This window comes from Daldinia loculata (genome assembly GCF_022478755.1).
Source record: "Daldinia loculata strain CBS 113971 unplaced genomic scaffold F4817scaffold_75, whole genome shotgun sequence".
NCBI classification, from domain to species: Eukaryota; Fungi; Ascomycota; class Sordariomycetes; order Xylariales; family Hypoxylaceae; genus Daldinia; species Daldinia loculata.
Window position 1 is genome coordinate 109,843 of NW_026054929.1, and position 27,006 is coordinate 136,848.

The 27,006-nt window shown below is 46.9% G+C and overlaps 11 protein-coding genes across 11 annotated transcripts; 8 read left to right on the top strand and 3 right to left on the bottom strand.

Annotated features, from left to right (window-relative positions):
• Positions 1-313: 313 nt before the first annotated feature.
• Positions 314-1,586, top strand: F4817DRAFT_361818 (SET domain-containing protein; the record flags this gene model as incomplete). Its single annotated transcript, XM_049306454.1, has 3 exons — positions 314-346; positions 506-978; positions 1,043-1,586. The coding sequence occupies 3 exons, from the start codon at positions 314-316 to the stop codon at positions 1,584-1,586; spliced, it is 1,050 nt and encodes a 349-aa protein (XP_049154762.1).
• A 329-nt stretch (positions 1,587-1,915) lies between these two features.
• On the top strand, positions 1,916-2,767 carry F4817DRAFT_368828 (uncharacterized protein; the record flags this gene model as incomplete). The annotated part of the gene is made up of 2 exons (XM_049307281.1): positions 1,916-2,191; positions 2,249-2,767. 2 exons carry the CDS (start codon positions 1,916-1,918, stop codon positions 2,765-2,767), a joined length of 795 nt encoding a protein of 264 aa, XP_049154763.1.
• Positions 2,768-3,255: 488 nt separating this feature from the next.
• Positions 3,256-4,419, top strand: F4817DRAFT_368831 (DUF829-domain-containing protein). Its single transcript, XM_049307282.1, has one exon. It carries the CDS (start codon positions 3,475-3,477, stop codon positions 4,372-4,374), a length of 900 nt encoding a protein of 299 aa, XP_049154764.1. The 5' UTR covers positions 3,256-3,474; the 3' UTR covers positions 4,375-4,419.
• Positions 4,420-4,466: 47 nt separating this feature from the next.
• On the bottom strand, positions 4,467-6,046 carry F4817DRAFT_351249 (uncharacterized protein). The gene has a single exon (XM_049305049.1). It carries the CDS (start codon positions 5,818-5,820, stop codon positions 4,594-4,596), a length of 1,227 nt encoding a protein of 408 aa, XP_049154765.1. The 5' UTR covers positions 5,821-6,046; the 3' UTR covers positions 4,467-4,593.
• Positions 6,047-7,335: 1,289 nt separating this feature from the next.
• Positions 7,336-8,339, top strand: F4817DRAFT_272887 (alpha/beta hydrolase fold-domain-containing protein). The gene is made up of 3 exons (XM_049299449.1): positions 7,336-7,460; positions 7,529-7,790; positions 7,884-8,339. The coding sequence occupies exons 2-3, from the start codon at positions 7,547-7,549 to the stop codon at positions 8,099-8,101; spliced, it is 462 nt and encodes a 153-aa protein (XP_049154766.1). The 5' UTR covers positions 7,336-7,460; positions 7,529-7,546; the 3' UTR covers positions 8,102-8,339.
• A 222-nt stretch (positions 8,340-8,561) lies between these two features.
• F4817DRAFT_351251 (putative amino acid transporter) lies at positions 8,562-10,668 on the top strand. Its single transcript, XM_049305050.1, has 4 exons — positions 8,562-9,039; positions 9,114-9,336; positions 9,402-9,514; positions 9,570-10,668. The coding sequence occupies exons 1-4, from the start codon at positions 8,789-8,791 to the stop codon at positions 10,579-10,581; spliced, it is 1,599 nt and encodes a 532-aa protein (XP_049154767.1). The 5' UTR covers positions 8,562-8,788; the 3' UTR covers positions 10,582-10,668.
• Positions 10,669-13,578: 2,910 nt separating this feature from the next.
• F4817DRAFT_351254 (uncharacterized protein) lies at positions 13,579-15,059 on the top strand. The gene is made up of 2 exons (XM_049305051.1): positions 13,579-13,999; positions 14,051-15,059. The coding sequence occupies exons 1-2, from the start codon at positions 13,706-13,708 to the stop codon at positions 14,960-14,962; spliced, it is 1,206 nt and encodes a 401-aa protein (XP_049154768.1). The 5' UTR covers positions 13,579-13,705; the 3' UTR covers positions 14,963-15,059.
• Positions 15,060-16,310: 1,251 nt separating this feature from the next.
• F4817DRAFT_368834 (uncharacterized protein) lies at positions 16,311-17,310 on the top strand (the record flags this gene model as incomplete). Its single annotated transcript, XM_049307283.1, has 2 exons — positions 16,311-16,785; positions 16,873-17,310. The coding sequence occupies 2 exons, from the start codon at positions 16,311-16,313 to the stop codon at positions 17,145-17,147; spliced, it is 750 nt and encodes a 249-aa protein (XP_049154769.1). The 3' UTR covers positions 17,148-17,310.
• A 114-nt stretch (positions 17,311-17,424) lies between these two features.
• Positions 17,425-19,716, top strand: F4817DRAFT_351256 (T-complex protein 1 subunit eta). Its single transcript, XM_049305052.1, has 4 exons — positions 17,425-17,685; positions 17,752-17,918; positions 17,975-18,296; positions 18,353-19,716. Exons 1-4 carry the CDS (start codon positions 17,640-17,642, stop codon positions 19,489-19,491), a joined length of 1,674 nt encoding a protein of 557 aa, XP_049154770.1. The 5' UTR covers positions 17,425-17,639; the 3' UTR covers positions 19,492-19,716.
• Positions 19,717-22,417: 2,701 nt separating this feature from the next.
• On the bottom strand, positions 22,418-23,881 carry F4817DRAFT_351261 (ribosomal protein S2). The gene is made up of 2 exons (XM_049305053.1): positions 22,873-23,881; positions 22,418-22,812 (listed from the first exon to the last, which is right to left on the bottom strand). Exons 1-2 carry the CDS (start codon positions 23,763-23,765, stop codon positions 22,527-22,529), a joined length of 1,179 nt encoding a protein of 392 aa, XP_049154771.1. The 5' UTR covers positions 23,766-23,881; the 3' UTR covers positions 22,418-22,526.
• Positions 23,882-24,041: 160 nt separating this feature from the next.
• Positions 24,042-26,798, bottom strand: F4817DRAFT_351264 (CBS-domain-containing protein). The gene is made up of 3 exons (XM_049305054.1): positions 26,255-26,798; positions 25,324-26,200; positions 24,042-25,260 (listed from the first exon to the last, which is right to left on the bottom strand). Exons 1-3 carry the CDS (start codon positions 26,441-26,443, stop codon positions 24,302-24,304), a joined length of 2,025 nt encoding a protein of 674 aa, XP_049154772.1. The 5' UTR covers positions 26,444-26,798; the 3' UTR covers positions 24,042-24,301.
• Between the last annotated feature and the right edge of the window lie 208 nt (positions 26,799-27,006).

Below are 27,006 nucleotides of genomic sequence, written 5' to 3' on the forward strand. Positions count from 1 at the left end.
AAGGTAATCAATATCTCTACAGAGGGTAATTAGCTACAGGAAAGTGATAACTAGAGGAATAGCCAAGGGATTAGTTTCTTGCTTGAGAGTTGTAGCGGGATTCCCAAGTCTTGTGCTGCGGGTCGGATAAAGCTGTATATGGCCAAAGAGAAGGAAATATCTTCGATGATCACGATTTATTATCATCGCCCTCAGATGAACACGGTTTTCCTTCTCATATCCGAGGTTTCTCGTTAGAATAAAATGATAAGCATAATGTTAACCTACTATTATAATCTTGCGCGGTTTCTTCCAGACCCTCCCATATAAGACCATGCGCGTTACCGGACTCTATGGCTACCTGGCAGTTTTTGTGGCGGTTGCCAGAGCAAATTCACTCACTGCAATATGTCCCTGGAGCCCATTAGGTGAAATATCAGGCGGAACTTGTGCTAAGTTTGAATCGGGACAGGAGAGAAGTTCGAGCAAACTTTCGAAGGCCAACTTGGATTGGGAAGGCCCAGAGCATTGTGTGAACGAAACATGCATCATCTCAAACGACCACATGGGTGACGGCATCGTACTTATTACTAGCGAAATAAATGCAAAAGTTGCAAGCAACTTCCCAGTCACGGGCAATAATGGGGCGGCAGCATTACCATTCCACGTGGCAGAAGTGCCCGGAAAGGGCGTTGGTATTGTTGCTAGTAGGAAAATACATAAAGGGGAAACTATTCTCATACGTTCCCCGACGATGATGGTGCAGACCGCCCCTCACGTTGGAATGGAGTCCGGAACTAGGGATGTTCTATACGACCTCGCCGTGGGAAAGCTTCCTACTAGAGGCCAAGAGTTTTTCATGGGCCAGATGGGCAAAGACGTCTACGATAAAATAGAGACAAACTGCTTTCAAATGTACATCGACGGGGCAAACGACTCTGGTGGCCACCTGGGGTGTTATCCGGAGATATCTCGATTTAATCACGACTGCCGGCCAAAGTAAGCCTATTTCTAGAGACGAATGCTCAATATGCAAATGGCTAACAACAATATTATCACTTAGTATTCACTATCGTATCTCTAACATGACTCATATCACAGTTGCTGCGCGTGATATAGAGCCTGGTCAGGAACTAAGTATTAACTATTATATCGAACTAATGCTCCCACGAGAAGAGCGTCGTTCTCGCCTACGCAATTGGGGATTTGAATGCGCTTGTTCTCACTGCAGTATGAGTGACGAAGAGGTCGCTACTTCAGATGCGAGGCTTCAGAAGATCGAAGAGTTAGAAACCGCCCTAGAGAACTTCAACCAGACTATCGTAACTGCCGACACTGGAGCGCAGCTAGCAGATTTATACGAAAAGGAGAGACTGGATGTCTATCTCGAACGAGTATACACGCGGGCGGCGCTCAACTTTGCACTATTCGGCGAGGAGAATAAGGCGCAGAAGTACGCGCTGGCTGCGGTAGAAGCCGTTGAAAGAGAGTTGGGACCAAATGCGGCTGATGCTAAGGCCATGAGAATTTTGGCTGAGAATCCGAAAGCGCATTGGACTTGGGGGAAGCGGAGAAGAGGAAGTTCAGGAAAGGGGAAGGGGAAATAATCTTTCGAGGCGATACTTTAAACTGGTTTCCTGCTCAGGATTGTGAACACTCCAAGTTAATCAGGTAATTACTACCGAGATATTAAATGCCATAGGTACTTGACGCGTATTATAGTACTGTATATACCGGACTTGCCATTCTTATACCTTCCTTCCATCTTACAAGTAGTGATTCATTGACGTGTTTATACCTCACACATCATCTTAAACAACAGAACTTCGAGTCTCGACCAATAAGGCAATATATACCTAGGTAGCGTGTTAATATCAAGAACAACAATAACACTGAAGCTCTTATCTCTCCAATACCACTTAACAACAAAATCGCCATGGCAGAGACAACATTCTTTCTCTTCCCCGAATTGACGCCTGAACTTCGCCACCAAATTTTGCACGAGACCTTACCGAAACACACTGGGCCGAGTCTATTCTTCTTCAAAGAAGGATGTTGGCGCCTAGAACCTGAGAGTCTTGTACCAGAGACAGGCGATGTGGAAATGTGCTTCCATCACGACCTGTTGGACGATGATGTCCAATTTGATGTACCTCTTTTCTACGTCAGCCGCGAGGCTCGCATCACTGCGCTGTATTGGTTCCACGAACATGTGAGCACTGTGAATCCCCAACCCTCTAGCATAGTCGGCTCTGCCTAACGTCCACAGGGTATCAAGATCAAACCACGCGATAATGGCCAGCATATTTTCGCACGCTCCTTCAACCCCCAGCTCGATGCATTATATGTCACGCCCGACAGATGGAACGCATTCTACCAAGGAGGCTCGAATGATATGGAAGGTGAACCTTTCGTCGTCAAATCAGAACCTGAGCGTCTTGCTGTGTCTCTAGACTTCTTTTTACGCCCCATCGTCATCGACACGTTGCCAGAAGCAATGCGGTGGTACAACAAAGCTACGGAGCTACTATTAGTTATCGGCAAAGAGCCTGATCAACGAAGGGGACTCGGGCAGTGGGAGTTGCACATCTCACAAGATGGGGTATCCATCTGGAATCGCCATAGCGGCGACTTTGAATTTCGCGGAACAGGCGAGAATAACATCGAAAATAAGGCTTCTTATGATAACGTGAGGGATGCTCTTAGTAATGAAGCCTTGTTGAAGCGATTTGTTGAGATAGATATCCAAACTTTGGAGGTTCGACTTGCACTTACTATCAGAAGATAGAAAAGCATGGGGGGTTTTTGATTCTCAGGTGAGAGGCTTGTAATATTAAGCCGCCGCCTCTACTTCATTTATTTCAGACTTTCATTTAAATCAAAGAAATAAGTATCTTATATTGATCGATGAAGAAGTAAATAACTTAGTTACCTCCTAATGATTGGCTTGCCAACACCAGAATTGGCTCGGGATTTCCCACCGGTAAGATCATAAGTCAAAATCTCATCCCCGCGATTCTTCTCATGGGTTTGAAACTGTTCCTACATCGAGGCCTATCGTTGAATCCTGTAACCTGTCGTGCTTTGCTAGCATGCCCCAACCATCTATAACAGAAATAGAATAACTTTAGTTCCTTAAGCACCAACCAGCAGACCTAAGATATTTGAATGTGTAAATGTATTGCATTTAGCTTCTTTGATTAGCCGTTTTGGGTATTTGTTAGCTCCACTTACCTCGGCTGGCAGGGTATCTATATTCATCCTTCACGCCCAACACTTTTTGACAAGCCTGACAACACTCTACCCCTATCCACCCCGTTGAATCACGCTAACCGAATCGGACTTATTATGTGTTAACGACTTGGCCTCAAATTTTCTAAGTTTCAAATATTATATTTAACTATACCTATCTCCTCTATATACTTTGGTTGCAACTTGTGCCTATATCTATCAATCCCAGTTTATTCATACTTATCGACTTTCTCTTTTGCAGACATGGCAGGGAAGCAAAAGGGGCTACCGGGGTTTACACCTATCTCCGACCGGATCTTCATCCGTAATGAAGATTCATCCGAAACCACCGAGAAAACACCAAGTGATCACCCTACAACGATCATTATATACGGATGGGGTGACGGCCACCCAAAGAATGTCGCCAAATATGTTGATGGCTACAATAAGCTGTTCCCGGGGGCTCGCATCTTAATGGTGATATCATCAACTTTCGCAGCTACATACCAGTCGCTCGACCAAAGGACTAAGGATATGATGCCTGTTGTCGACACCGTGTTCCCTACTCCTGATGATGATTCGGCAAGAATCATTTTACACATAATGTCTAACACCGGCGGTATTTATGCTGCCGCAACATTGAACGCCTACCAAGAGCGTCACGGGAAAGACAAGGCTCTTCCGCACCATCTATGTATAAACGATTCTACACCCGGCAGTCTCGACTTCGCCAAAGAAGTAGGACGGTGGTCGAAGGCAATGGCAGTAGGAACGGCCAAATGGTTTCCATGGCCGTTTACAGTGACGCAGCGAATATGGTGGGCATTTTTATATACAATGTACCTCGTTGAGAAGGTCATTGGAAGGGAGCCTTCCGGGATCTATAGCTGCCGTGTGTTCTTGGATCACTCGATAGCAACACCTAAAGCTCCTAGGGCGTACCTGTACTCCAAGAATGACGACATTATCTGGTGGGAAGACGTTGAAGCGCAGGCGGAGGTAGCAAAGAATAGGGGTTACAAGACAACGTTGGAGATGTTCGATGACTCGCCACACGTCGGCCACATGAGGGTGCATCCCTCTCGGTATTGGTCTACAATAGAAAACCATTGGAAGTCAACCATCGCGTTAGAGGCAACCTTGATTATACCTAGTAGCCTCTAAATTTACAAGCCTTAGAGGTATAGAATGACGATATCACAATTTAGCCTCGAAATTCCACTTCATGTGTAACTACGAGTTTTAACGATGTAATACTGCGTATAATAAGGTATATTGACGTGAACTAGAATGCTATCTTCGAGTAAAAAAAACCCCCCCTTTCTATCAATAATGTTACATTAAGGCCTGCTCTATACTAATCAGTGGTCCCAACCCTTATTTCTATTTGCGCAATGCCGGAGTCGTAGGTGTGGCCCGAATTAGCTCCTCCTTCTCGTCGATTTGCGGGACCAGCCGTTCCACCCCACGGGTTGACTCCCAGTGGACTGTGCCATACCTGTACATCTCGCCGAAGGTGCCGGGCCTATGGTCTGCATCCATGAATTCCTTCTTCTTCACAAGGTCTCCCAGCGCGGGCAGCCCGCCTGCCGAGTTATGGTATACCTTATACATGTGGCTTTGCTCCAACATCTCTATTATGAAGGCTTCGGCCGCCTGCCTCTTCGCTTCATCTGGTTCGTCGAGCCGAGTAGTGAAGAGCTCTACTTGCTTAGCTCCGTCGGCTTCTGTCTTGATCGCACCTAGCACGCCGTTCAGAATCCCTTCCACCATAAACACCTTGTTCTTGTAATACTCGCGTCCGTTCCAGTCCGTGTTCAGATCGTGCAGGTTTCTCGTACGGTCGCCAATGAGCATCTGCGCCACGTAGTCGCTCATCTCTTTGACCTTACCCTCGAAACCACAATCGGCTATTCCCTCGGCAAGCCCAATGTCCTGTATTAGGGGCATTTTATGGAAGCCATCTGCATTGGTGCGTCCCTTCCACAGCTGTTTGTAACCGTCGTGCCAATTTTTGATAAAAACGCAACCTTTTCGTGCAGCCATCACGTAGTTTGCGAAGCTGCCCCATTCCTTTCTAATCTGGCCGGTAATAATCCAGGCGGCCATCTCGTAAGGGGTATCCGGAGCCGTGAGGTGGTCCCAGAATAAAAGGTCGAGATGAGTGTGCAACATACTTCCGACGTCCATCCAGACACCTCCGTGCTCGAATAGAAGCGGCAGCCTCACAAGATCAGCAGAATGTTGTGCCGCATGTCTGCCGTCCATCGTCTGGTTTACGAAACAGTCGGGAAACCAGTCTTTAGAGACATAGTTGTAGACGTTATTAGGTGAGTCCTCGACAAGATCTACGAGGCGAACTGTCCAGGACCTGCCGAGCTTTTTCACCCAGTTCACCACGGTACATCTGTAGCTTGGGTACATATAATCGATACCCTTATCCCAGAAAGCCCATACATTCTTCTCTGAAGTGATGGGCCGAAAAGAACGGAGTTCGTTTATGATTTCGGATTCGGGCCGTAGGTCGAGTTGAGTGTCAGGCACTACGCGGAGACCACTTGCTGATTTTGGTAGTTCGAATTTAGCCATATTGGCCAAGGAGGTCGTCATGAGATTTGTGTGAGGTTGTGAGGATGTCGTTATATTGCATTCTTAAAGTTGAACACCGAGTATTTATACATTCGTAGGTGGTGGGTAGTATTAAATACTTCATGGGGTGGCTTCTCGAAGTCCAATAAGTTGGGTCTACGGCTTCAGTATGGTCCATCTTAGTCGCTACGGCTATGTCCGAAGTGAGATGCGCAACTAATACTACTACCAACTACCTTATTCTCACATATACACATCTATCAATCATTCATCAATTATAAAAATTGTAGCTATAAGAGTTACATACATTTACACCCAAATTTGTATGCTAAGTGATGTACTACATGTATCGGGCGCTAAGGGACACCAAATTATGATTCATAATGATGGGACTTGAAATCACTTCTCAGCCCAATGGGGCTGTTTATTCAGCTAACCTCAATGCTACCCTAAAGGCTCTTAGCCAATCAAATTTACAGAGCAAAATTGTTCAAAGTGATTCATTCTGATTGTAAATGATGGAACCCTTATATGCAGGGTCGCATAGCCTCAGAACATTAGTTGATCCTTGAGTCTCACGTGAAACCGTGTCATTCAAAGACTTGTCGGGGTTAAAGCTATCTTGTATAGTTGGACGTTTGCTCGAATGCTAAAACTATAAGGATGTCCGTCAAGACCTACATAGGTAGTATATAAACTCAAACCTGTTAATATTCGTGATAAACATTTGTAATATAATACAAAACATCAGCAAGCAAATTGTCATGGAGTACCTTAAGGATAAGTCCGAATACTTTGACCTTGACGCTGACTTCAAGCCTTTGCCTAAATATGGCCATCTATCTGAAAAAACACCCGAGTATATAGCAGTTGAGTCCGCCATCGACGCTGCATATTCGCCACTTTGGGTGTTGCCCGATTTCGCGGCCTTCCGACAGGCTGCGGGCGACCCGGACGCCGCTATGCCCCCTGGTGGACCCGATCGGTATCGCGATGTTACCACAGAGTTACTCCGATTTCCTGCCCGCGACGGCCACTTGAATGAACTAAAAGTTTATAAGTCTCCTAAAGTTGCGCCAGACGCAACCCTGGTATATCGCATGCACGGTGGTGGTATGGAACATTGGACACAACCCCCTTTCCTTGGCTATACTCTGCTGACCTTCTGCATCTTAGGCTTTGCGGTCGGACGACATGAGGTAGACGGTGCCGAGAACGTTTATGCGGCTACAAATCCCAACATTGTTGTTGTTAGTGTAGATTACCGACTGTATGTATTTTATACTATTGGTTTCCTATGACCTAGCTAACCCCAAAAAGAGCGCCCGAGTTTCCCTTTCCACGGCCGGTTGAAGATTGCTACGATGGATTATTATGGGTATGTTCGCCAATCTAACAAGCTGTCACGAGGTGGAACGAAACAGTATGGAAACAACTTCGTTGTTCCGCAAGGAACTCTAAACTACCTATGAAGATCTATCGTCTATACATACTGGACAGTTCCTTTGTTCTAGATGTCTCATCTAGAATCCTGACACAAGCTACAATTAAAGGATTATACATTAACTAACTCTGGACTATAGTGTAAAAAGAACGCGAAAACTCTCGGAATCAATCCTGAGAAGATCATTGTTGCCGGGAGCAGCGCGGGAGGCAATCTCGTGAGCTTCCACAGTTGTGCCTCTTTTGGCTATATATGATTTTACCTACTAATACCATTACTACCTAGGCGCCGGTCGTGGCCATAATGGCTAGGGAAAATGGCATTACCGGCATCATCGCCCAAGTCCTTCACTTCCCCGCCGTCTGCCATCCCAAGTTCTTCCCCCGGGATAAATATGAATACGGCAGTTACATTCAAAACTCGGAAAATCCTGTTCTTAGCACTCTAAGGATGGAGGCTTTCCTTAGGGCCTATAATCCTAACACTAAACCTGACTATAGGCATTCGCCTCTGCTTGCAGAATCACTTACGACTCTTCCGCCAGCATGTAAGAGAGTTCTCATATATCCCTTCCTCTAAATATCACCCCGTCCCATTTTAAATCTTCTAGCTATAACTAACCCGTTTGCCTTATTCTTAGTGATACAATGCGCAGGCTATGATATTCTCCGGGACGATGCTTTCGCATATGCCGAAGCTCTCCAGGCTGCGGGTGTTGACGTTGAGATATACGGTTATCAAGGTGTACCGCACTGTTTCCCTGCTGTCATCCCCACCCATCCTAGCACGCCGGTATTCTACAAGAGGTTTAACAATTTCTTGAAGAAGCATGCGACTAGTTCCCTTCATGAGAAATGAAGTAACTATGGCAATAGGGAGATGCATTTGATAAAGACTTCGCGCGCATGGTAAAATCAACGATAGGGTTGAGAATGATATGAGCATATTTTTAGTGTCTGTTTAGGCGTAATGAGATTCGTATAAATTTTTTCCATCATAGTTAGTATTTGCTGCACGATCATAAGAGGCACTTAAGTTATTCTTTTCCATATACTTTCCCATAATAACGTCACAATCACGATACACTCAAGTGTATAACATCAGATTGACAGATATGTTCAAGAATAAATCATAGACCGTCCCTAACGCATGCTAGAGGAAGACTACAGGGGATCCCTTTTGGGTGTAGCACAAATGCTATCTGTTACTTACCTATCCACATTGCGCTAACCCTATGCCGGATTGAGTTTGGATAGCCGTCAGCTTGGCACCGAGTTTCTAGGTATGCGGCGCAAAATCTCAATCACGCAATTTTACACGCCAATGACAAATGCCGTCTTAACGAAATTATCACCGAGTTTTCTAAACCAACCGATTTTTTTTTTCTCAAGCGCGAAATGTTATTATAGCCCGCTAACGTCGTGTCCGCTGCTCGTATGGTTCTCCTCTAAGAAATAGGAAATATTTTGTTAAGCAAGCAGTATTAATCCTGTAACTTTGTTGTTTTGATGCGGCAAAGCGTCGTGATCCTTTCCTTTTCCTACCATGAGTAGCAGCCCCAAGGACCTTGATCGGTCCGTCTTGCAACCCTATGACGATCCCGATCAGGATGACTTCCGCTCAATTGATCCCGAGTCCGGAGTTAAACGCGGCCTGAAGACGCGACATTTATCAATGATGGCTTTGGCCGGAATCATTGGACCCGGACTTTTAGTCGGCAGCGGAGGCGCATTGTCCGCCGGTGGGCCGGCCTCGTTGTTGATTGGCTTCGGCGTCATCGGCATAATTGCTTTCAGGTACCATCGCATGCCCCCCGTAACAGTATGCATTAGGTACCTATCTATCTGGTACTGACCTACAAAAAAAACAGTATTATGCAAAGCTTAGGCGAGCTGACCACTCTTTATCCATCGGGAGGAGCATTTACTCAGCTTGCGTCTCGATTTGTGGATCCTGCGTTTGGTGTCGCTGTTGGATGGAACTACTTCGTCATCTGGTTCGCGGTCCTTGCCAACGAGTATAATGCTACGACTAGCATTCTCGTATTCTGGAGTGACAAGGTACCCGTATGGGGATATTTTCTGCTCTTATGGGTATGTATCACTCTCATCAGACTTTCCAATCAACTTCTTCAATCACCTTGCTGACGTTTTCACAGACCGCTTTCTTACTATTCCAACTCCTGGGTGTTTCTACATTCGGTGAGGCTGAGTTTTGGCTAGCTCTTCTTAAACTTGTAGGATTGGTGGCATTCTACATATTTTCCATAGTGTAAGTTTGGACTCTCACGAAATAATATCAGCCAATAATATGTTAACGACCGTAGATACGTGTCAGGCGGAATCAGCGGGACAGATGCTATAGGCTTCCGGTATTGGCACGACCCGGGACCTTTCGTCGAGGGCTTCCGTGGTGTAGCTAAAGTCTTCGTTTTCTGTTCTACATTCTATGCTGGTTGCGAGTCGGTGGCTGTGGCTGCTACTGAGACCAAGAACCCTCGAGTTGCTGTCCCGCTAGCAATTCGCCAAGTCTTCTGGCGCATCATATTCATCTATATGGGCGCAGCTTTCTTTTTCGGCCTCACCTGTCCAGCAAATGCTGATCAGCTTGTTAATGGTAGCAGCCGCGCTTTGTTGAGTCCAATGACCGTTGCGATTCAAAATGCAGGCTGGCAAGGTGGCGTGCATCTCATAAATGCTTTTATTCTTGTTACTTGCATTTCTGCCATCAACAGTTCTATCTACATTGCATCGCGGACCCTGCTGTATATGGCACAGCAAAGAATGGCCCCATCTTTCCTCGGGTGGACGGACAAGAGGGGAGTACCTATTCCTGCCATCACTCTAGCAAATGCATTCGGCGCCTTGTCTATGATGAACGTTTCAACCGGTGCTTCCAAAGCCTATGGATACATTGTCAACTTGAGTGGCGTTTCAACCTTCCTGGTCTGGGGGTCTATTTCCCTCACTCACATTCGATTTCGCCAAGCCTGGGAAGCACAGGGTTATCAAGTCGAGGATCTACCGTACGTTTCTCTTTGGTATCCCTGGAATGCATATTTTGGCTTAGCAGCGAACATATTTCTGGCGTTAGTACAAGGTTGGTCTAACTTTTCTCCCTGGGACGCCGGCGGATTTGTCGATGCCTACATTCTGTTGCCATTGTTCTTTGTGATATTTATTGGATACAAACTCGCTTTCAAAACAAAAATTTGGAAGAATGAAGAGATCGATTTACAATCGGGGAGACGTCGTGATTTGGAAGAAGACAAGGAGATCGCCGAGGCTGAAATAGGGGTTTCCCGACCGTGGTGGCGTCAGCTTCTGAACCAAATCTAGATCATTTACCCATCGATTATTATATTAGCAGCGATAATTCTTACTCCTTAAAATGAAAGGGGAGTTAATGTCCTAATTCGAAACTAGTGCTTAGTATAGAATACGCCGCAACTCTACAGTGATTCTCTTAATCTAAAGATCCATATAATTATTAACTACGGTAGGTTCTTAAACCACTCTGCTTATATGACTTAGGTAAGCGTTCTATCTCATGAACTCCCTTATCCAGAAACTAAGATGATATGTCTTTGTGTCCTCGCTTTCAGAATAGTCTAGAAACAATAAAGCCATGCAATTAAATTCAGGTAATGACCTCTTACCATCAAAAACATGCTGAGATAATACATCGAAAATACTGTGTTATATTCAACTGAAAAAGAAACCCCCAGTGAAGAGCTTTAACGTAGGTACCTAACCTATATATACGATATATAGACTCAAGCAGATATACATATAATTTAACACGGTATCTTCGCCAAGATGTACCAACTTCGCTTTGAATATTATCGGGACTATGGCCAGACCGAACATTCCTGCTGTGATGTTAGACATCCAATCTTTAGTGACGCCTACATGATATGTATGCAAAAAGTGAATTGTATTCAATATTATTAATATACTTACTTAAAATTAGGTGCTTAGGTACCTATGTTGTTACATTTGAAGTCATAATTGAGGAAAGATTCAAATCTACAACACCTTTAATTATGCGTCGCGCCAGTGAGCCAACTGCAAGGCTAAGACTCGAAGTTATATCAATTCAAGGCATTAAAATCTAAGGGTACACGTACTCTTTCGTCACTGGTGTATAATAGGAAAAGGTAACCTTACACATAGTGATGTATTTTGAGGATCGTATCTGAATCACTCTGCTCATCATTGTACGACAGAAATCTACCACTTTCGCGAGTATATGCGAGGAATTACGTGACAATGAATACTTGCTACATGAGATAAACCCCCCTTTTTTGTTGTTAATGTAAGCAAGAATTAGGTAGCCAAAGGAGTACAACGGCCATTTACTAGCGAGTCAAGAAAAGCCTAAGGAGACGACGAAGCTACTAATGTTTGCGATGCATTGCTTGACGTGTCTTAACAAAAGTGTAAGAACCTCTATCAGGACTCATGCCTGGTGATAATACTACCATAGTCAACGGAACACCTCGCCTCCAACACATCTTGTACGTGGGAGTAAGCCTGCACCCCAACGCCATTCACTATTTTCACATCCATACCTATATAAACTCTTCTATCTCACGGAAGATACGCACCAGATTTCAAAGTAAAATAAACCCCCTTCACTACCACCTAGAGCCCGTCAAGGATAATTGAAAATCCCTTCGGCAATTGCACGACATTTTCCGAAAGATCCAGTCAACGAACAAGATCAACTTCTTACAGCTGCCACCATGTGTGTCCAACATCAGTGCCAGATCAAATGCCCTGACTGTGGGGAGATTACGGGTACTACTATGGCAGACTTGGATTTCTGTGACAAGGTAAGCAAAACGTGCGAAATTGTCAAGAAAAACACCCACGTGAGATATGAGGTCTGCGAGGGGTGTAAGGCCAAGATAAAGGAAAATGAGGAGAAGCTTGAAAAGGAGATGAAACGGAAAGGATGGAGAATGTGAGTAGTGTGACGCAACCGGAGGAAATGTTGCATCAGAGAATTTGATATTTACAGGCCGAGATGGAGGACACTGCATTTACTAGGACATCTTGGTCTGGGGGAATATTGATTAATTCTTAACTTTGTGTGTCGTTTTAGCCTCGCTGAAACGATGGATTGGACTTACTTTAGCCATATCTTGTGCAGGTTAGGATTCAGATTACGGTTGCATTAGTCCAAACTTGTCTGTTTTGAAACATGCGTAGTTCTAATCGGGAAATATATATTTCTAATTAGGATAGGAGGCAGTAGACTATGAATCATTTATACCTAGATACTTTACAGCAACAGCACTTCTGCGAACGCGCCGTTTAATTAAAATTTATGTTTTGGCGCCTATTTTGTATACTCTATGGTATTTATGTGTTGATTGAGTAAGAATCTCATGTCCCTAGGTACTTTTATCTGTACTTTGTAGAAATCTTAAATATGCCCTTATCACTTGCACCTTGGCTGTGACAGCCTTAGGTAAGGATTAATAATAAACCTTTGCCCATAAGGACTGCAAATTACAATATTATAATTATTTCTAAAGGCGCAGAGATATTAATAAGCTAGTTGCAATGGGTTGTTATAGATTATAGAGTTAATTTGCAGCATGAGGTAAGCTTCATTGCGACTGAATAATAATTATCGAAGGTAGATCCAGACTTATGTATTAATAGCCTATCCCACAAAGACATCCCACCTAGGCCTTTTACCCCTTGCATCCGTGAAGTCGCTATGCAAGACGAGGCTATATCTACTCCTTATTACCGAATAGTTATAATCAGGTTTAGACTAAACCTGTACCGATTAACCATCATTTACCTTACATAGGTACCCTTCATGGACGTTAAGACATACCTGATCAAAGTGGGGACATGATGATGTCCAAATAGTAAAAGAGGTAGTTAATCTCATCTCTGTGGCCCATTTTTACTCCACGAACTGACAGATCCACGGGCTAAATTAGGAAAACGCAAAGATTCCAAAGAGTACCTAGGCTGAAATCTGCTCAGCCCCTGGTTTTGCTGATGAATCCTTCGCAGGGGTATCCATATTAGAATGAAACCATCTCTGTATGCGATTGGATACACCTGTAGGAAAACAAGCAATATGTAGTTCGAGATTAGTCCCCGTCTAACCCCTGTGACGGATCATAGGTGCTACACAATGCCTGGCTAATTTGCAGCCTCAAATCTTATAGTGGGATTTCCTAAACGGGAAATCTAGATTCCAATCTTTGATCCCCAGAGTATCGTATCATTGGCATGGGCGACAACGTGGTTTAGTTAAGATGTGTATATAACTAAGATATCCAATCCCTATCAAATATGAATATCATCAGATTCTATCAAGACCAAGCAGCTCTACTAATATCACATTTTCTTTCCTACAGTAATATTACCTCGAGATCCAAACGAAACCTTTCACTGCTCATCCACTCTCTTAACTTTCCACTTCTTCACCATGAAGGCAAACTTCCTCACGACTTTGATGCTGGCTGAAGGCATTGCTGGCCATGCTATCAACCGACCTTCCTCTTGTAAACCGGCTGTCCCAACCACTGGAAAAGCTGTGTACTTCCTATCCAACGACGCCGACAATTCGATTATAGCTTTACCTATTCAACCGGATGGCACTCTGAAGGCCGGGAAGAAGACCTCAGTGAATGGAGTTGGGTCTAACACCCTAAATGCTATGAAACAGCCTGCTGCGCCGGACGCGCTCGTGAGCCAGTCTTCCATCACCATATCTGGAAATGTGGGCTTAACTTATACACTATTCTTCAAGATGAAAGCTAATTAATAACAGGTCATCTTCGCCGTCAACGCATTCAGTGGATCTGTGACCCCAATGACAATCTCCGACAGCGACCCGACCCAACTATCATTCATTAGCGAGGGTGCAACCTATATCCAAAAGCCTTTCCCGAATACCGTCGCCGTATCGGCCAAGAATAACATCTTGTGTGCTGCGACCACGGCCACACAAGCCGGTGTCTCCTGCGCTCCGTTCCATGATGGAGGTCTATACTCGTTCAAGTCCGTGCTATCCTTCGACCTCGGACAATCGAACCCGCCCGTCGGCCCAACAAACACCGTCTCCCAAGTCTTGTTCTCCGATGACGAGTCAACGCTCATTACCATCGTCAAGGGCGACCCTGCGACGAACAAGACGGGATTCATCTCTACGCTACCCGTTTCCGAGATTAATTCGGATTGTCCGCACGACACTCGCACGACTCCCGAGGGCACTGCTGTCTTGTTTGGATCCCAGGCCATCCCCGGAACCAACACTTTCTTCTCTACTGACGCCTCTTTCGGAGCGGCGGTATTCAGCCTTGACCAGGCAACTGGAGGCGTAACTACTGTTGGCAAGCAAGCCCTTAGCGACCAGAAGGCGACATGCTGGTCTGCCTATGCCCCCGCTACCAAGAGTGTCTTCGTTACAGATGTTGCTCTGCCTCGCATCGTTGAGATGAGCGCCAAGGACGCCAGTATCATTTCCCAGATTGACCTATCCCACACGGGTGACGCGGGCTTCATCGACCTCGCGGCGGCTGGTAACTTTCTCTATGTCCTATCCCCTGGAAATCAGACTACCGGCGCTGCTGTTGTTGTTTTGGATATTTCTGGTGGCCAAGGAAAAGCGAAGTTTCTTCAGAGATTCAGTGTCGAGGAGTTGGCCGGTAGAAATTCTCAGGGGCTAGCGGTTCTTCATTAAGCATTTTAGGGAGTTGTTTATTTACTTCGTATTCATATTTTACTCATTTTGTCATCATATTTTAAAACCTCGGCGCAAGATATAGAATTAAATTTTTACTGGATGCATCTACGTTTGCTATTTATCTGCTTGAACGTGTGTATCCTCTATTAGCCTAACCAAGGAAACGGAAAAAAACAAAAGAAAAGAAAGGATATAGAACCAGGAAATGACAAATGACTCAACTATAGACGAACGGGTCAGCGCTCAAAAGATAATTTCTATTATAAGTGAGCACGAAAGTGTTAGTCGCGGTATCACGTTGCTGCCGGCATGGTGGTACGGGGTCTATTACATATATACCGCAGCTACTATCCTCCTGGCCGCAGAACTCCGTGTTGAAATCTTTGCACATTCTAGTATATCTGGACATTGGAATATGGCAATGTCGAGTCTTAGATCGCATGAGCATTTTGGCATTTCGGCACGCCGTTGCGTAGCCGCTCTAGAAATCTTATCCTCGAAGATACTTCAAGGGTCGAATGATTCAGGAGGTCTAGGCGCCACTGCTGGAGGTCATCTGGATCAATCAATCTCCATAGGTGAAGTATTGGACAAGTTTTCCGAGGAATCCATAGGAGACGTGGGGTTCGATATTAGTAACTTCAATTTTGACGTCAATAATTATGAATGGCTCAATAGTATGCCTGGAGGTATCTTGTAATACTCGAACAAGTCACTGTCGACTGAGCAAGGATATTTGATATAATAGTGGACAAAATGGACCGATTAACCCGGGTTAGGTCTGTTTAACTAGAGCATCCTGAAATAATTATTGTTGGATTCACAGATTGCCCGCTTTTAGAGATGGTGAAACTCTTGACATCTTCGTGATCAAGGCTTAATATTGTGTCGACTAGATCATTACCCCCTGGATACTTTGTTGGAAGCCATGCTGCGTCACTCAAGAGTGAAACGCGCAACTATAGTTAAATGCATCATATTTTCGAACCAGGAAGTCGTAAGCCTGACTGCGAGATGATGACAGTACCTCTATTAAGTACATACGAGTTACAAGGTATGTAATTACCCCCAACCAAAGTACCGGCAAGATGGAAGGTACGATACCTACCTCTTAGGTTTTTAGTACAGTTTAGGTACTTACCTCTTACATCTCAGATCTCTTTTTTAGGACTCCACCTCAAGCACAAAACACCGATGAAGATAGTCTCCAAATCGAAATCCCCTGTGTAGAAGAGAACGCCAGCAAGTAAAAAAGGCCTCGAATATAAGATTTTACTCGGCCCACGCTATAAGCACACCTTGTTTCCTTTCCTAACCCCTTTTAGATTCAAGGTTCTTAGCGGCAATGTCTTTCCCTGCTTTCCTTAATCTACCTGCTGAGGTTCAAGTCGAAATATGGCGAGAGTACATCTTGGACGCAAATAAAAATCGCCTCATACTTATGGACAATTACAAAAAGCAAATTTTACCGACACGATTTCTTACCTCACCGGCTCTACAAATCAGCTTCTTGGCTCGAAAAATATATTTGGATATGTATCCAGTCCAGCTGCCCGTTTTTCGATCTTTTAGGGAATCGACATTCTTAGGCGGTGATGAAGATGCCGAAGACGCCGAAGACGTGCAAAGTGAAGGCAGTATATCTCCTATAACTCCTATAGACTCGAACTTCACTGGTGTACCGTGTGGATACGTCTACGTCAACTTTCAATCCGACATCTTCGTAATTGACGTCGTTGACCGGTCCGATTTCGATTTCGACGTGCTGAAATTCACGGAATCATTGAATCCAAATCAATATGGGCTTATAAAACAACTTAGTATGGCTTCCTCTCCTTTAAATAATGACTGATATAGCTAGTTCTTCTAATACCGAGAGCACATGATAACTAATATCTCGATAATAGAGGTCGTCTCGGTCACGTATAGGGGATCTCTCCCTCCAATTCATGATTTAGCAAGGAAGAATAAGCATAGATTCTATGAGAACGAATTCAGCGGGTGTCAAACCTGTCAACACGTCTATGTGTTTTGGGACAGTGAGGAGTGTGATAACGACTTTGGTCAGTATTCTTCACTACTGGATGACTTATTGACCCTTTCGGGCGAGGAGTTTTCGGAAAAGTGGGATTCATTTACGTTTGTTTATGAAGGTGTAATGCTGCGCAAGTCTCGCCACTGACGGCGTTAGTGATTACAACTTAATGAGATGTACCTCGGATTATCAAATAATTGTACTGTTAACCTGTTTGCTGAGACTCAAAAAATAGTATAATTATACCAACACGGTTGCCAACGTTGCGTCGTGTTAACAGACCCCTTATCGCCTTATATTGTTAGGTTTGTTAGGTGCTTAGTTGATGGTTAACCAATTAAAATTTAGGCTGTATGCTTTATTGGGAAAGTCAGGGCAGTCAGGCAGTGTGGGTGTTGATTGCTAATGAGGGGTTAACGATATCCACATACCGGGGTTATCATGGCCCGTGCTGTATGTGACCCACCCCGCGAGGCTGCAACAATTTTTTGAAGCTCCTAAAGCTCTCCCACCTAACGGAAAGTTATCGAGGGTCAAGTGTTGGCGATTTTCGAGGCGAATAAACTTCCCCAACTCCCTCGACCAAATTTTACCTCTTTTTAAACTGCTTCCTTCACTCGCCATATACACTCCGCCAAAATGTCTTTCGGAGGTCAAACCCCCACTATCATCGTCCTGAAAGAAGGTGAGGACCAGGAGCTACCCCTCGATCTGTGAATGAAGGCCGTCCCTAGACTAACTTTAGACGTAGGGACCGATACTTCTCAGGGAAAAGGTCAGATAATATCAAATATAAATGCCTGCCAAGCCGTTCAAGCGACCATCAAGTCGACTCTGGGACCCTACGGTGGTGATTTATTAATGGTGGACGAAAATGGAAGGCAGACTATTACCAACGATGGCGCAACAGTGATGAAGGTTCGATTCATTGATATTCCTTTCCTTTTTTTAATCAAGCCACTAAAACCCTGTAGCTCCTCGATATTGTACACCCTGCTGCCCGAATCCTCGTCGATATCGCAAGATCACAAGATGCTGAAGTCGGTGACGGAACGACATCTGTAGTCGTTCTTGCTGGCGAGATACTCAAGGAAGTCAAGGAACACGTTGAGCAAGGTGTTAGCTCCCAAATAATCATCAAGGGTTTACGGAAGGCTTCGACGATGGCGGTCAACAAGATCAAAGAGATTGCGGTGAGGACAGACGAGTCTACCAGGCGGGATACCCTAGCGAAACTAGCGGCCACGGCTATGACGAGCAAGCTGATCAAGAAGGATACTCCCTTTTTTACGAAGAGTATGTGTTCTTCGAATCCAAACCCCTTACGCATACCAAAGCTAACAGTACTGTAGTGGTTGTGGATGCTGTCCTATCGCTAGACCAGGACGACTTAAACGAGAAGCTTATTGGTATCAAGAAGATCCCCGGCGGTTCCCTTACTGACTCCCTGTTCGTCAACGGAGTAGCTTTCAAGAAGACATTCTCGTATGCTGGTTTTGAGCAGCAGCCCAAGTCTTTCAAGAAACCCAAGATCGTCTGTCTGAACGTCGAGCTGGAGTTGAAGGCTGAGAAGGACAACGCCGAAGTACGAGTCGAGCAAGTTTCAGAGTACCAAGCAATCGTCGACGCCGAGTGGCAGATCATCTACAAGAAACTGGAAGCCGTTTACCAAACAGGCGCCAAAGTGGTGCTCTCTAAACTACCTATCGGAGATCTGGCAACACAGTACTTTGCTGATCGGGACATATTCTGTGCTGGCCGTGTCGCTTCCGAAGATATGGAACGAGTAGTTCAAGCCACTGGCGCTACCATACAATCAACCTGCTCCGATATTCAATCCCACCACTTAGGCACGTGTGGTTCCTTCGATGAACGCCAGATCGGCGGTGAGCGCTTCAACTTCTTCGAAGACTGCCCAGAGGCCAAGACATGCACTCTAGTCCTTCGCGGCGGTGCTGAACAATTTATCGCCGAGGTCGAGCGGTCCTTGCACGATGCCATCATGATCGTGAAGCGCGCCATCAAAAACCACATGATCGTTGGTGGTGGCGGTGCCTGCGAGATGGAGATATCCGCATACTTACATCGTTTCGCGGACAAAGATGTTCCGCATAAGCAACAGGGCATCATCAAGTCTTTCGCTAAAGCTCTTGAGGTTATTCCCCGCCAACTATGCGATAACGCTGGCTTTGACGCAACCGATATCTTAAATAGACTACGCGTGGAGCACCGCAGAGGCGGTGTCTGGGCTGGCGTCGATTTCGTGAACGAGGGTGTTGCTGACATGATGGAACGGTTCGTCTGGGAACCAGCTCTTGTCAAGATTAATGCCATACAGTCAGCTACTGAGGCCAGTTGCTTGATCCTAGGTGTAGATGAGACCATCCGGAACGAAGAAAGTGCCCAACCGCAGGCGCCGGGCCAGCCGCTGCCGCCAGGAGCAGCACAGAGGGCGATAAGAGGACGAGGAAGGGGTATGCCGCGACGGTAAACATATATTAGGGTCGACGATGCATTAGGGGCGCGATAATGTACCTATGATACCTGAAAAGCTACGTGCGGGTGCTTTATTCCATAGATGATGTAGGAATATTTACCGCACGAATAAATAAAAGACCGTCTAATGAAGAATGTTCCTGAAATCGGTTTGACAGCCTAAATCTAACCTCAGGTAACGGGTACCAGAGCCTACCCCCTTTTTCCTCTGCTATTTACGTATTGGTGGAAATTAATATTAAGATATCAGATCAATGCACCCCGAAATGTGGTCTTATTCAGTGTTTCCCTCTTGGTGTTCACGGGTTCGGGCTAATTTTATATCTTCATAACCAAAATTGCAACGCTGATAATTGCTTACATGTGAAAAGTATTCATCTAAGCCAAATACAACTCTCCGAGCTTCTACCGTAGCGCTTTCATTTAGTGCTGCGTTCCAAAATATTCACGTCTACGAATTTCCCTTCCCGACGCACAGTTCATCATCGCCAACCACACGCCTTACAATCCCTGACCAATCCCCCTTTAACCCCCCTTAATCGACATCGAGGGGTACTGTGTGGCAACGGTAACACAGCGTTGAGCGGCGTTCCAGAAACTAACCAGTCATTTTTAATTTCGGTAAGATGGCCATTATACGCTTGATTCGAGTCACGATGATTCGAGAAGAAATGATTCACCTGTCTGTTTGAGGATGTACACGGGATTGTGTTAGTGGTTGTGGAAAGGAGACGAAAAGGGAGATGATGAAAGAAACAGGATAGGTCTTACGATGTGTTTAATAAGTACGTATTGTTGATAGGTAACATGTTTAGGTTAAGTGACGCAATTCTTTCAGCACATAACGGGACCACGGATTCGGAGACAAGATGCCGGCAATTATGGATGATCCGTCAAGTCCAACCATCTACCGTGTCACCGGGCAAGCCCCTTATCCGGACCCCAACAAGCCGGAGCTACCACCAAATGTCCTCCCTCGCCAGGTGACATTACGAGATCGCCAAACCATTGCAACCGTCGTGCCTTTTGCTTCCCGCAATCAAGTACCCCCTTCGTTGCTAATCTACCTCTCGGACCAATTCGCAAAGGAGATCGAGGGCGGGGATACCTATCCCATGATCGACCCTATGCCCCTTGAGAAGTTCTCTGCTTACTGGTTCCAGAATTTTGCTGGAATTATGCTTCTCGGTCAGATCGAGAGTGCCGCCGACGTGGTCGAGGGTAAGGACTGGTCAAGAGAATGTCTCGGAAGCTTCTATATCAAGCCTAATTACCCAGGCCGAAGCAGCCATGTGTGCAACGGCGGTTTTCTCGTGACGGACGCCTCCCGCAACCGCGGCGTGGGCCGTCTTATGGGCGAAAGTTACTTAGATTGGGCGCCAAAGCTCGGTTATACATACTCGGTGTTCAACCTAGTCTACGAGACGAACGTGGCCTCGTGTAAGATTTGGGATGCGCTCGGTTTCAAACGCATCGGACGTGTTAAGGGATGTGGCAACCTTAAGTCGTACCCGGATCGGCTAATCGACGCCATCATCTACGGGAGGGACCTTGGGCCTGGTGCCGGCGAGGGCAACGGCGAACCCCTTCTCGTGAGTGAAGAGCGTTTCGACAAAATCAAGTTCTACCTCAAATACGGGCGCTACCCGAATGGATCTGACCGCGCCGAAAAAAGCAGGCTCCGGAGCGCCGCGACGCACTATAAGCTACTCGACAACGACGTATTGATGCTTAAGGATAAGGAAGTCATTAGCGACCCCATACGCCAGATGGATATTTCGCGTCGCCTTCACGAGGTCGGCGGTCACGCCGGCATTAACAAGACTACGGCGACTATTGCTGAGAAGTATCACTGGAGTCGCATCAAGGAAACTGTTTCGGATGTAATTAGGACGTGTGAACAATGCAAAGAAGCGAGCAAAACACCTTCCATTCAGAACCCTACTAGGCGTCTCAATGTAAACTCGGACAATGCCACTATCGGTGTTAGTCCCATATCGTCAATGTTGTCTCCTGTATTATCTCCTGGCTCCGGAAGCGTTGATGCGACTGACAGGGCCCTCGAGCTACCAGCACCCACACACAGCGAACTTCCAACTTTGGTTGGCCCTCAACATCCATATGCTCGCCCAAGTGATATCACGTCCTTGTTAAATCCACCCATGCAGTCATTATCAAATGCTGCGTTACAACCCCATCATCATCTTCTACAGACTCAGCTCCATCACGATTCTGCTGCTACTCTCGCTTCACTACACGAAGCTACGAATATGTATCACCCCATAGACCCGCAGATTATATCCCAGTCTGCGCACCACCATCAACCAGAAAGTCATCACCATCATCATCATCATCATCCTCATGCGTTCAACTCATTCCATCCTAATGACACGGTTGTACACTCTAGTCCGCATGCCCCAGGTACATCATTACCAGGGCATGAGCCTTACAACCCCCAAGATACCCATTCCGCCGCCCTTCATGAACCTTTTCATATGCAGACACACCATCATTCCCATCACCATCCAGACTCCTTCCAGGCACTGCTACACGATGCCGACAGTGTTGATGGCGAGGTACATCACCATACAACGCATCCATTGCACGGTGGGGACGATCATCCCGAGGATCAAGACGCTGTGGACCGGGACCTAGATATGTTAATCGAGCAGGGCGATGACTCCGAGATGGATATTGACGCTGGTATAATAAATGATCCCGGCACCAGGCGAGAGGGGGAAATTGATCCCCGTGATAAGTCAACTACCAGCGCAGCAGGAGAAGAGTGCGCAATAGGGGACATAGGGACCAGTAATACCGCCAAACGGAGCAGTATCTACAATGTCGTTTTTAACGGGCCGGAATGAGAAGAACGTAGACCTAGGTTAAACTTAATGATACCAAACATTCAAGACGAAGCATGAGTTCATTCAGGGGATTTCTTGTCCCTCCTTTTTATTTATACATGTGCATTTACCTAATACAGCAGTTTACACATACGTCAGCCCCGAGTCCCTTTCTTCAAGTGGCTCAATCCAGTCCCGGATTTGACCTCGCCCCGGTCGAATGACTCTGCTGGAACCCAGTATCAAAGCCAGCCTCGTCCTCCTCGGAAAGGTAAGCACGTCCCCGCGCCGCTTCGGCAGCCGCAGCGGACTCGTACTCAGCTCTCGCCCTCTCCTGCCACATGAACTTGGCGACATCTAAGGGAGTATTCCACGCTACTATGCCTCTCTTCGCGTCACGGATACGCCGCTCGTGGCCCGTCTCGCCGGCCCGTCCTAGCACGCTGCCGATGACGGCTAAGCATCTCAGACTATGTAGCACGCGTATTAGTTTCACCTCTTATAAATGGTCATTGCACGGCTTTTCTTACCTGTCATCATTCGCCGGAATAGCGTACGTAACCCACGTGGGCTCCGCATTCGTATCAATAACGCCAATCGTGGGCACATTAACCAGCGCGCACTCGTGCAGCAGGACATAGTTCTCTATGGGGTTCAGACACACGACCAAATCCGGGATTAGTGGTCGTCGCTCATTGAGATGGCGGTTGAACCCCTCGACAGGCTCGTCGTGCTCGTCCACCATCTGGATGGGCATGCCGTTAAGAATGACCTCGGAGTTGGTAATAGACCCGGGCGTCCATTTCGTAAAGAGGTGGCACGCGCGTGCCAACCGGGCCGCCTGCGTTACGATTTGCGTCTGTCCGGGCCGCGTGCCTACGAACAGGATTAGGCCCCCGCGGTACGCGACTTCTTCTACTACACGTGCTGCGCGCCGCAGATGCGCCGCCGTCTCTTCCAGCGAGATGATGTGGATGCCCTGCCGGATGCCGTAGATGTACCGCGCGTTGGCCGGATTCCACAGCGACGCGTGGTGTCCCATGTGCGCCTGCGACGCCATGAGAAGCTCCAGCGTGACGTCTTTTGGTCCGGGGGGGTGCAAGAAGACGTCTGCCGGTCTGTACGTGCGCTGCACTTTGGTGCCCACCTTGCCGATCTGGGACTTTAGTTCCTGCGCCATCTTGTAGTCCGCAACGGTGGTATCGGGAGCGACGGGCTTCTTCCGGCGCGAGGGGGCGCGGATCTTCGAGTTGAATATGGAGGGGGGTTGCGGGTTGGCATTGGGAGACTGGAGGGTCGGTTCTGTGAGATCGGGTACTCCTGTCGAAGTCGGTTGCGTAGAAAGGGCGCGAAGACAGGCCTGGCGCAGAGGGGCGGCCAATGCCTTCCTAGCATGGCGGACACCCATATCTCTTACAATCATAGCTGCGACAATTGCTGTCGTCTAATATGGTCTCATGCCTCTATCATGACTTTTTTCTGGTGGAATTGATTCAAGTTCAATGCCTTGGTGGAGCTTAGACAAGGATCTTATCAGGCGCTACGTATTCCCGTGCCGTATCGTTATCGTTATCGGGCTGAACTCAATTGAAAATTGCTTGAAGTACCTAACTTCGTACCTTCGTACCTCGCTTTCTAACATGTACCTAAGTACAATTTTCGATCTCTCACATCTTAACCTCCGTCGGTGGCTTAAGGATTAGAACTTAGGAATTAGGATAGAGATAGCACTATTAACAAGGCGCAAATAAACGAAAAGTAATTACAATATAAAAAAAAGAATTACAATCACAATATCCCAAATATTAAAAATAACTTAGAGTAATCAAGAGAGGCATGAGTTATTAATCTATGCATCATGAGGATTCAGAAATCTAAATTTCCCTCTCGAACTTCAACGATTCTGCAATCGCAAAAAACTCCAAATAACAATGCTCCAACTTACAAAAACGCAACTTCTTACCGGCTAGTAGCTTTCGAAATGGTGAAAACGCCAATGATGACAACAGCCAGAGTAACAATGGCGCCGGGTAGTAACAGCTCGTTAGGCACGCCGGCGATAACCTGGTCGGGCTCCGAGTGTGTGGGGGCCCTCCTACGACGTCTAATAGTCGCATAGTCTTCCTCTTCACTATCCTCGTCCTCGTCATCATCTTCTACCACGGTACGTCTACGACGCAGTTCCGAAGGGGCCGAACTAGGAGCCGGTGTAGCGATAGGATCAGGTTGAGGAGCAGTAACCGTAACTGGTGGCTTCTCAGGATCATACACAAACAGATCAACTTTCTCGTGATGATGATGGCGAGCTAGCAGGATTGCCTCGAGGAGATCTTGGTCGGTCGTAATGCTAACCGTGTCGCCCTCGTCGTCTAAGTAGCTCAGGGCAAAGCCACCAGTACTCAGGTTACCATCTTCCACTTCTGGAATACCCCCAATGGCCTCCACTTCGCTGCCAAGCTTCGCGGCCACGTGCTCAACGAATTGCGCGATACCTTCATTCGCGATGACTTGTATTCGGTGTACGCGACCGCTTGGGGCCTTGAACTTGAATGCAAAGGGGGTATCCGCAGGGGTTTGGTGGGCTACCGCAGAGTGGATCGGCGACGACTCCATGCCTACGTGCGAAGCACTATCGCCAGGCGCAACAGGGTCGTACGAACGCTCACGGTTGACATCAGGAGACAGAACCGACCGCGACGCCATAGTACCATGATGATGGCTACCATCGCCAGAAACCATAGATTCAGTCTCATTATCGAGCGAGAGCCAGAATTTGTTCCAGGCGGGGCCTTCATTGTCGCCCGATGTTCCCATAGTATTGATCTGCTCAAGTGTCGCATAAGTCAACTTGAGCACGTCAACCATGCCCACTATCTCGCCCTGGTCATTCATAACCGGGAGGTTAAGGTAATGGCCATCTGCATACTATGTTAGCTCATATCCACCTGTATGTCATTATCTTTAGTTGGCCAGAAACTAACCATGCATCTTTCGCAAAGCAGCCTGGATGGTCATATCCATGGGCGCAAAGTCGGGATGAGGCGTCATGACGCGGACAACGCTGCATGTCGACGGATCCAAACCGGGGGCGATGACTCGTAGAACCACATCCTTGCTCGTGAAGATACCCGTAATCTGACCTTGGTCTTGAACTAACACGGCAGTCGTGTGGTTTTCCTTCATCATCATCGCCGCCTCCTTCACGGTCGTTCTAACGCTGACGGTAGTGGGTGGCATCCCATTTAGAACGCTCTCTAAGGTCGGGCCGGACATCTTGGAGCGAAGAGCTTCGACATACTGGATGATCTGCTGAGGCTGGCTGGTTCCTAGTTCCGACTGGACACCTTCCAAAGCGGCATAGAGCTTTGTTGAAGATGCATAGGCCCGTTCCAGCTTTTCCATGGCATCGTAGAAGCATTTCGTAATGTCGAGAATACCAGAGATGTCCTGGTTCTCATCCATAACAGGCAGATGTCTAAACCCCTTGCGAACCATGAGATCCAAGGCCTCGGTAGCGCTGGTATCAGTGCGCGCGCATAAAGGGTTCTTCGTCATAATCTCCGCAATGGTGATACTGCTAGCCTTATGGCCGGCACCGACGACTCGGAAAGCGAGGTCCTTAGCCGTAAAGATACCGGCGATTCGGTCATCCTCGTCCGTCACCAACACGCAGTCCTCCCTCTTGGCGGCCATTAGCTGCGCGGCTTCGGAGACAGTAGTACCGGGCTTGATCTGGAGGGCAGGGCTCGGCTTCAGGGCGAGGACGGTTCCAGGAGGGGCTTTGCGCGAGTGCCGGGCCCGGCCCGTGATGTGATGCTTCTTCTTGGAGAGGTCGTTCTCCAGCTTTCGCCTGATGGCCTAGTACAAGGGGTCAGCTTCCATACCATTGTAACGGAAACGCGATACTCATACCTCATCGCGCTTGCTTTGCTTCTGCCTGCTTGCGCTGACACCAGAGGCGACTTCGCTCGGAGCGGGGTGAGGATGACCTTCGTTGACGGGTCTTGGGATATTGGAATTGGCGGGACTGCCAGGCCCAAATGTCGGGGCAGGGGTTCGGTTCCCGCCGCGACTAGGTGTACCTCTCATGGTTCCCGACATCGTGGACAGCGCTTGAAGATTTTGGCGGGGGTTGAAGATCGACTTGCAGGATGTTTGATAGCTGGCGATGTTTCTGAAGGTGTGCACCCAATAGCAAAAAAGGATTTAACAATACTCGAAAAATTCGACTGCGAGCGACGATGTCAGCCGAGGAACCGAGCTTGTCAAAAGCAATGGCGCAAGCAACAGCGTAACAGCGACAGCGATCGAATGATGTTTGATTACCTGCTGATAACTAGTGAAGATAGAACAGAAGAGATAAAGTATCGGTCAGAATATGGCGCTCCCTCGGGAAAAAATTGCGGGTCATTCCAAGTTGTCTCGGCGACCTAGAAGACACCTGCCCCGGTCAGGCGAGTTCCGAGTGAGGCTTCCAGGGGCTTTCTAGTGGAAAATACCTAACGTATGTACCTAAGAAAACCTGGCCTACCAGCCACACTTGCAGACCTGCCACAATTTGAGGGGGTTGAAGCTCCTCGGTACCTCCTAGGTAGTGGGGTTACAATGGGGTTGGTTAATCGCTTAATAGCCTTAAACCCCTCACTTCCACCAATTCACTTTCA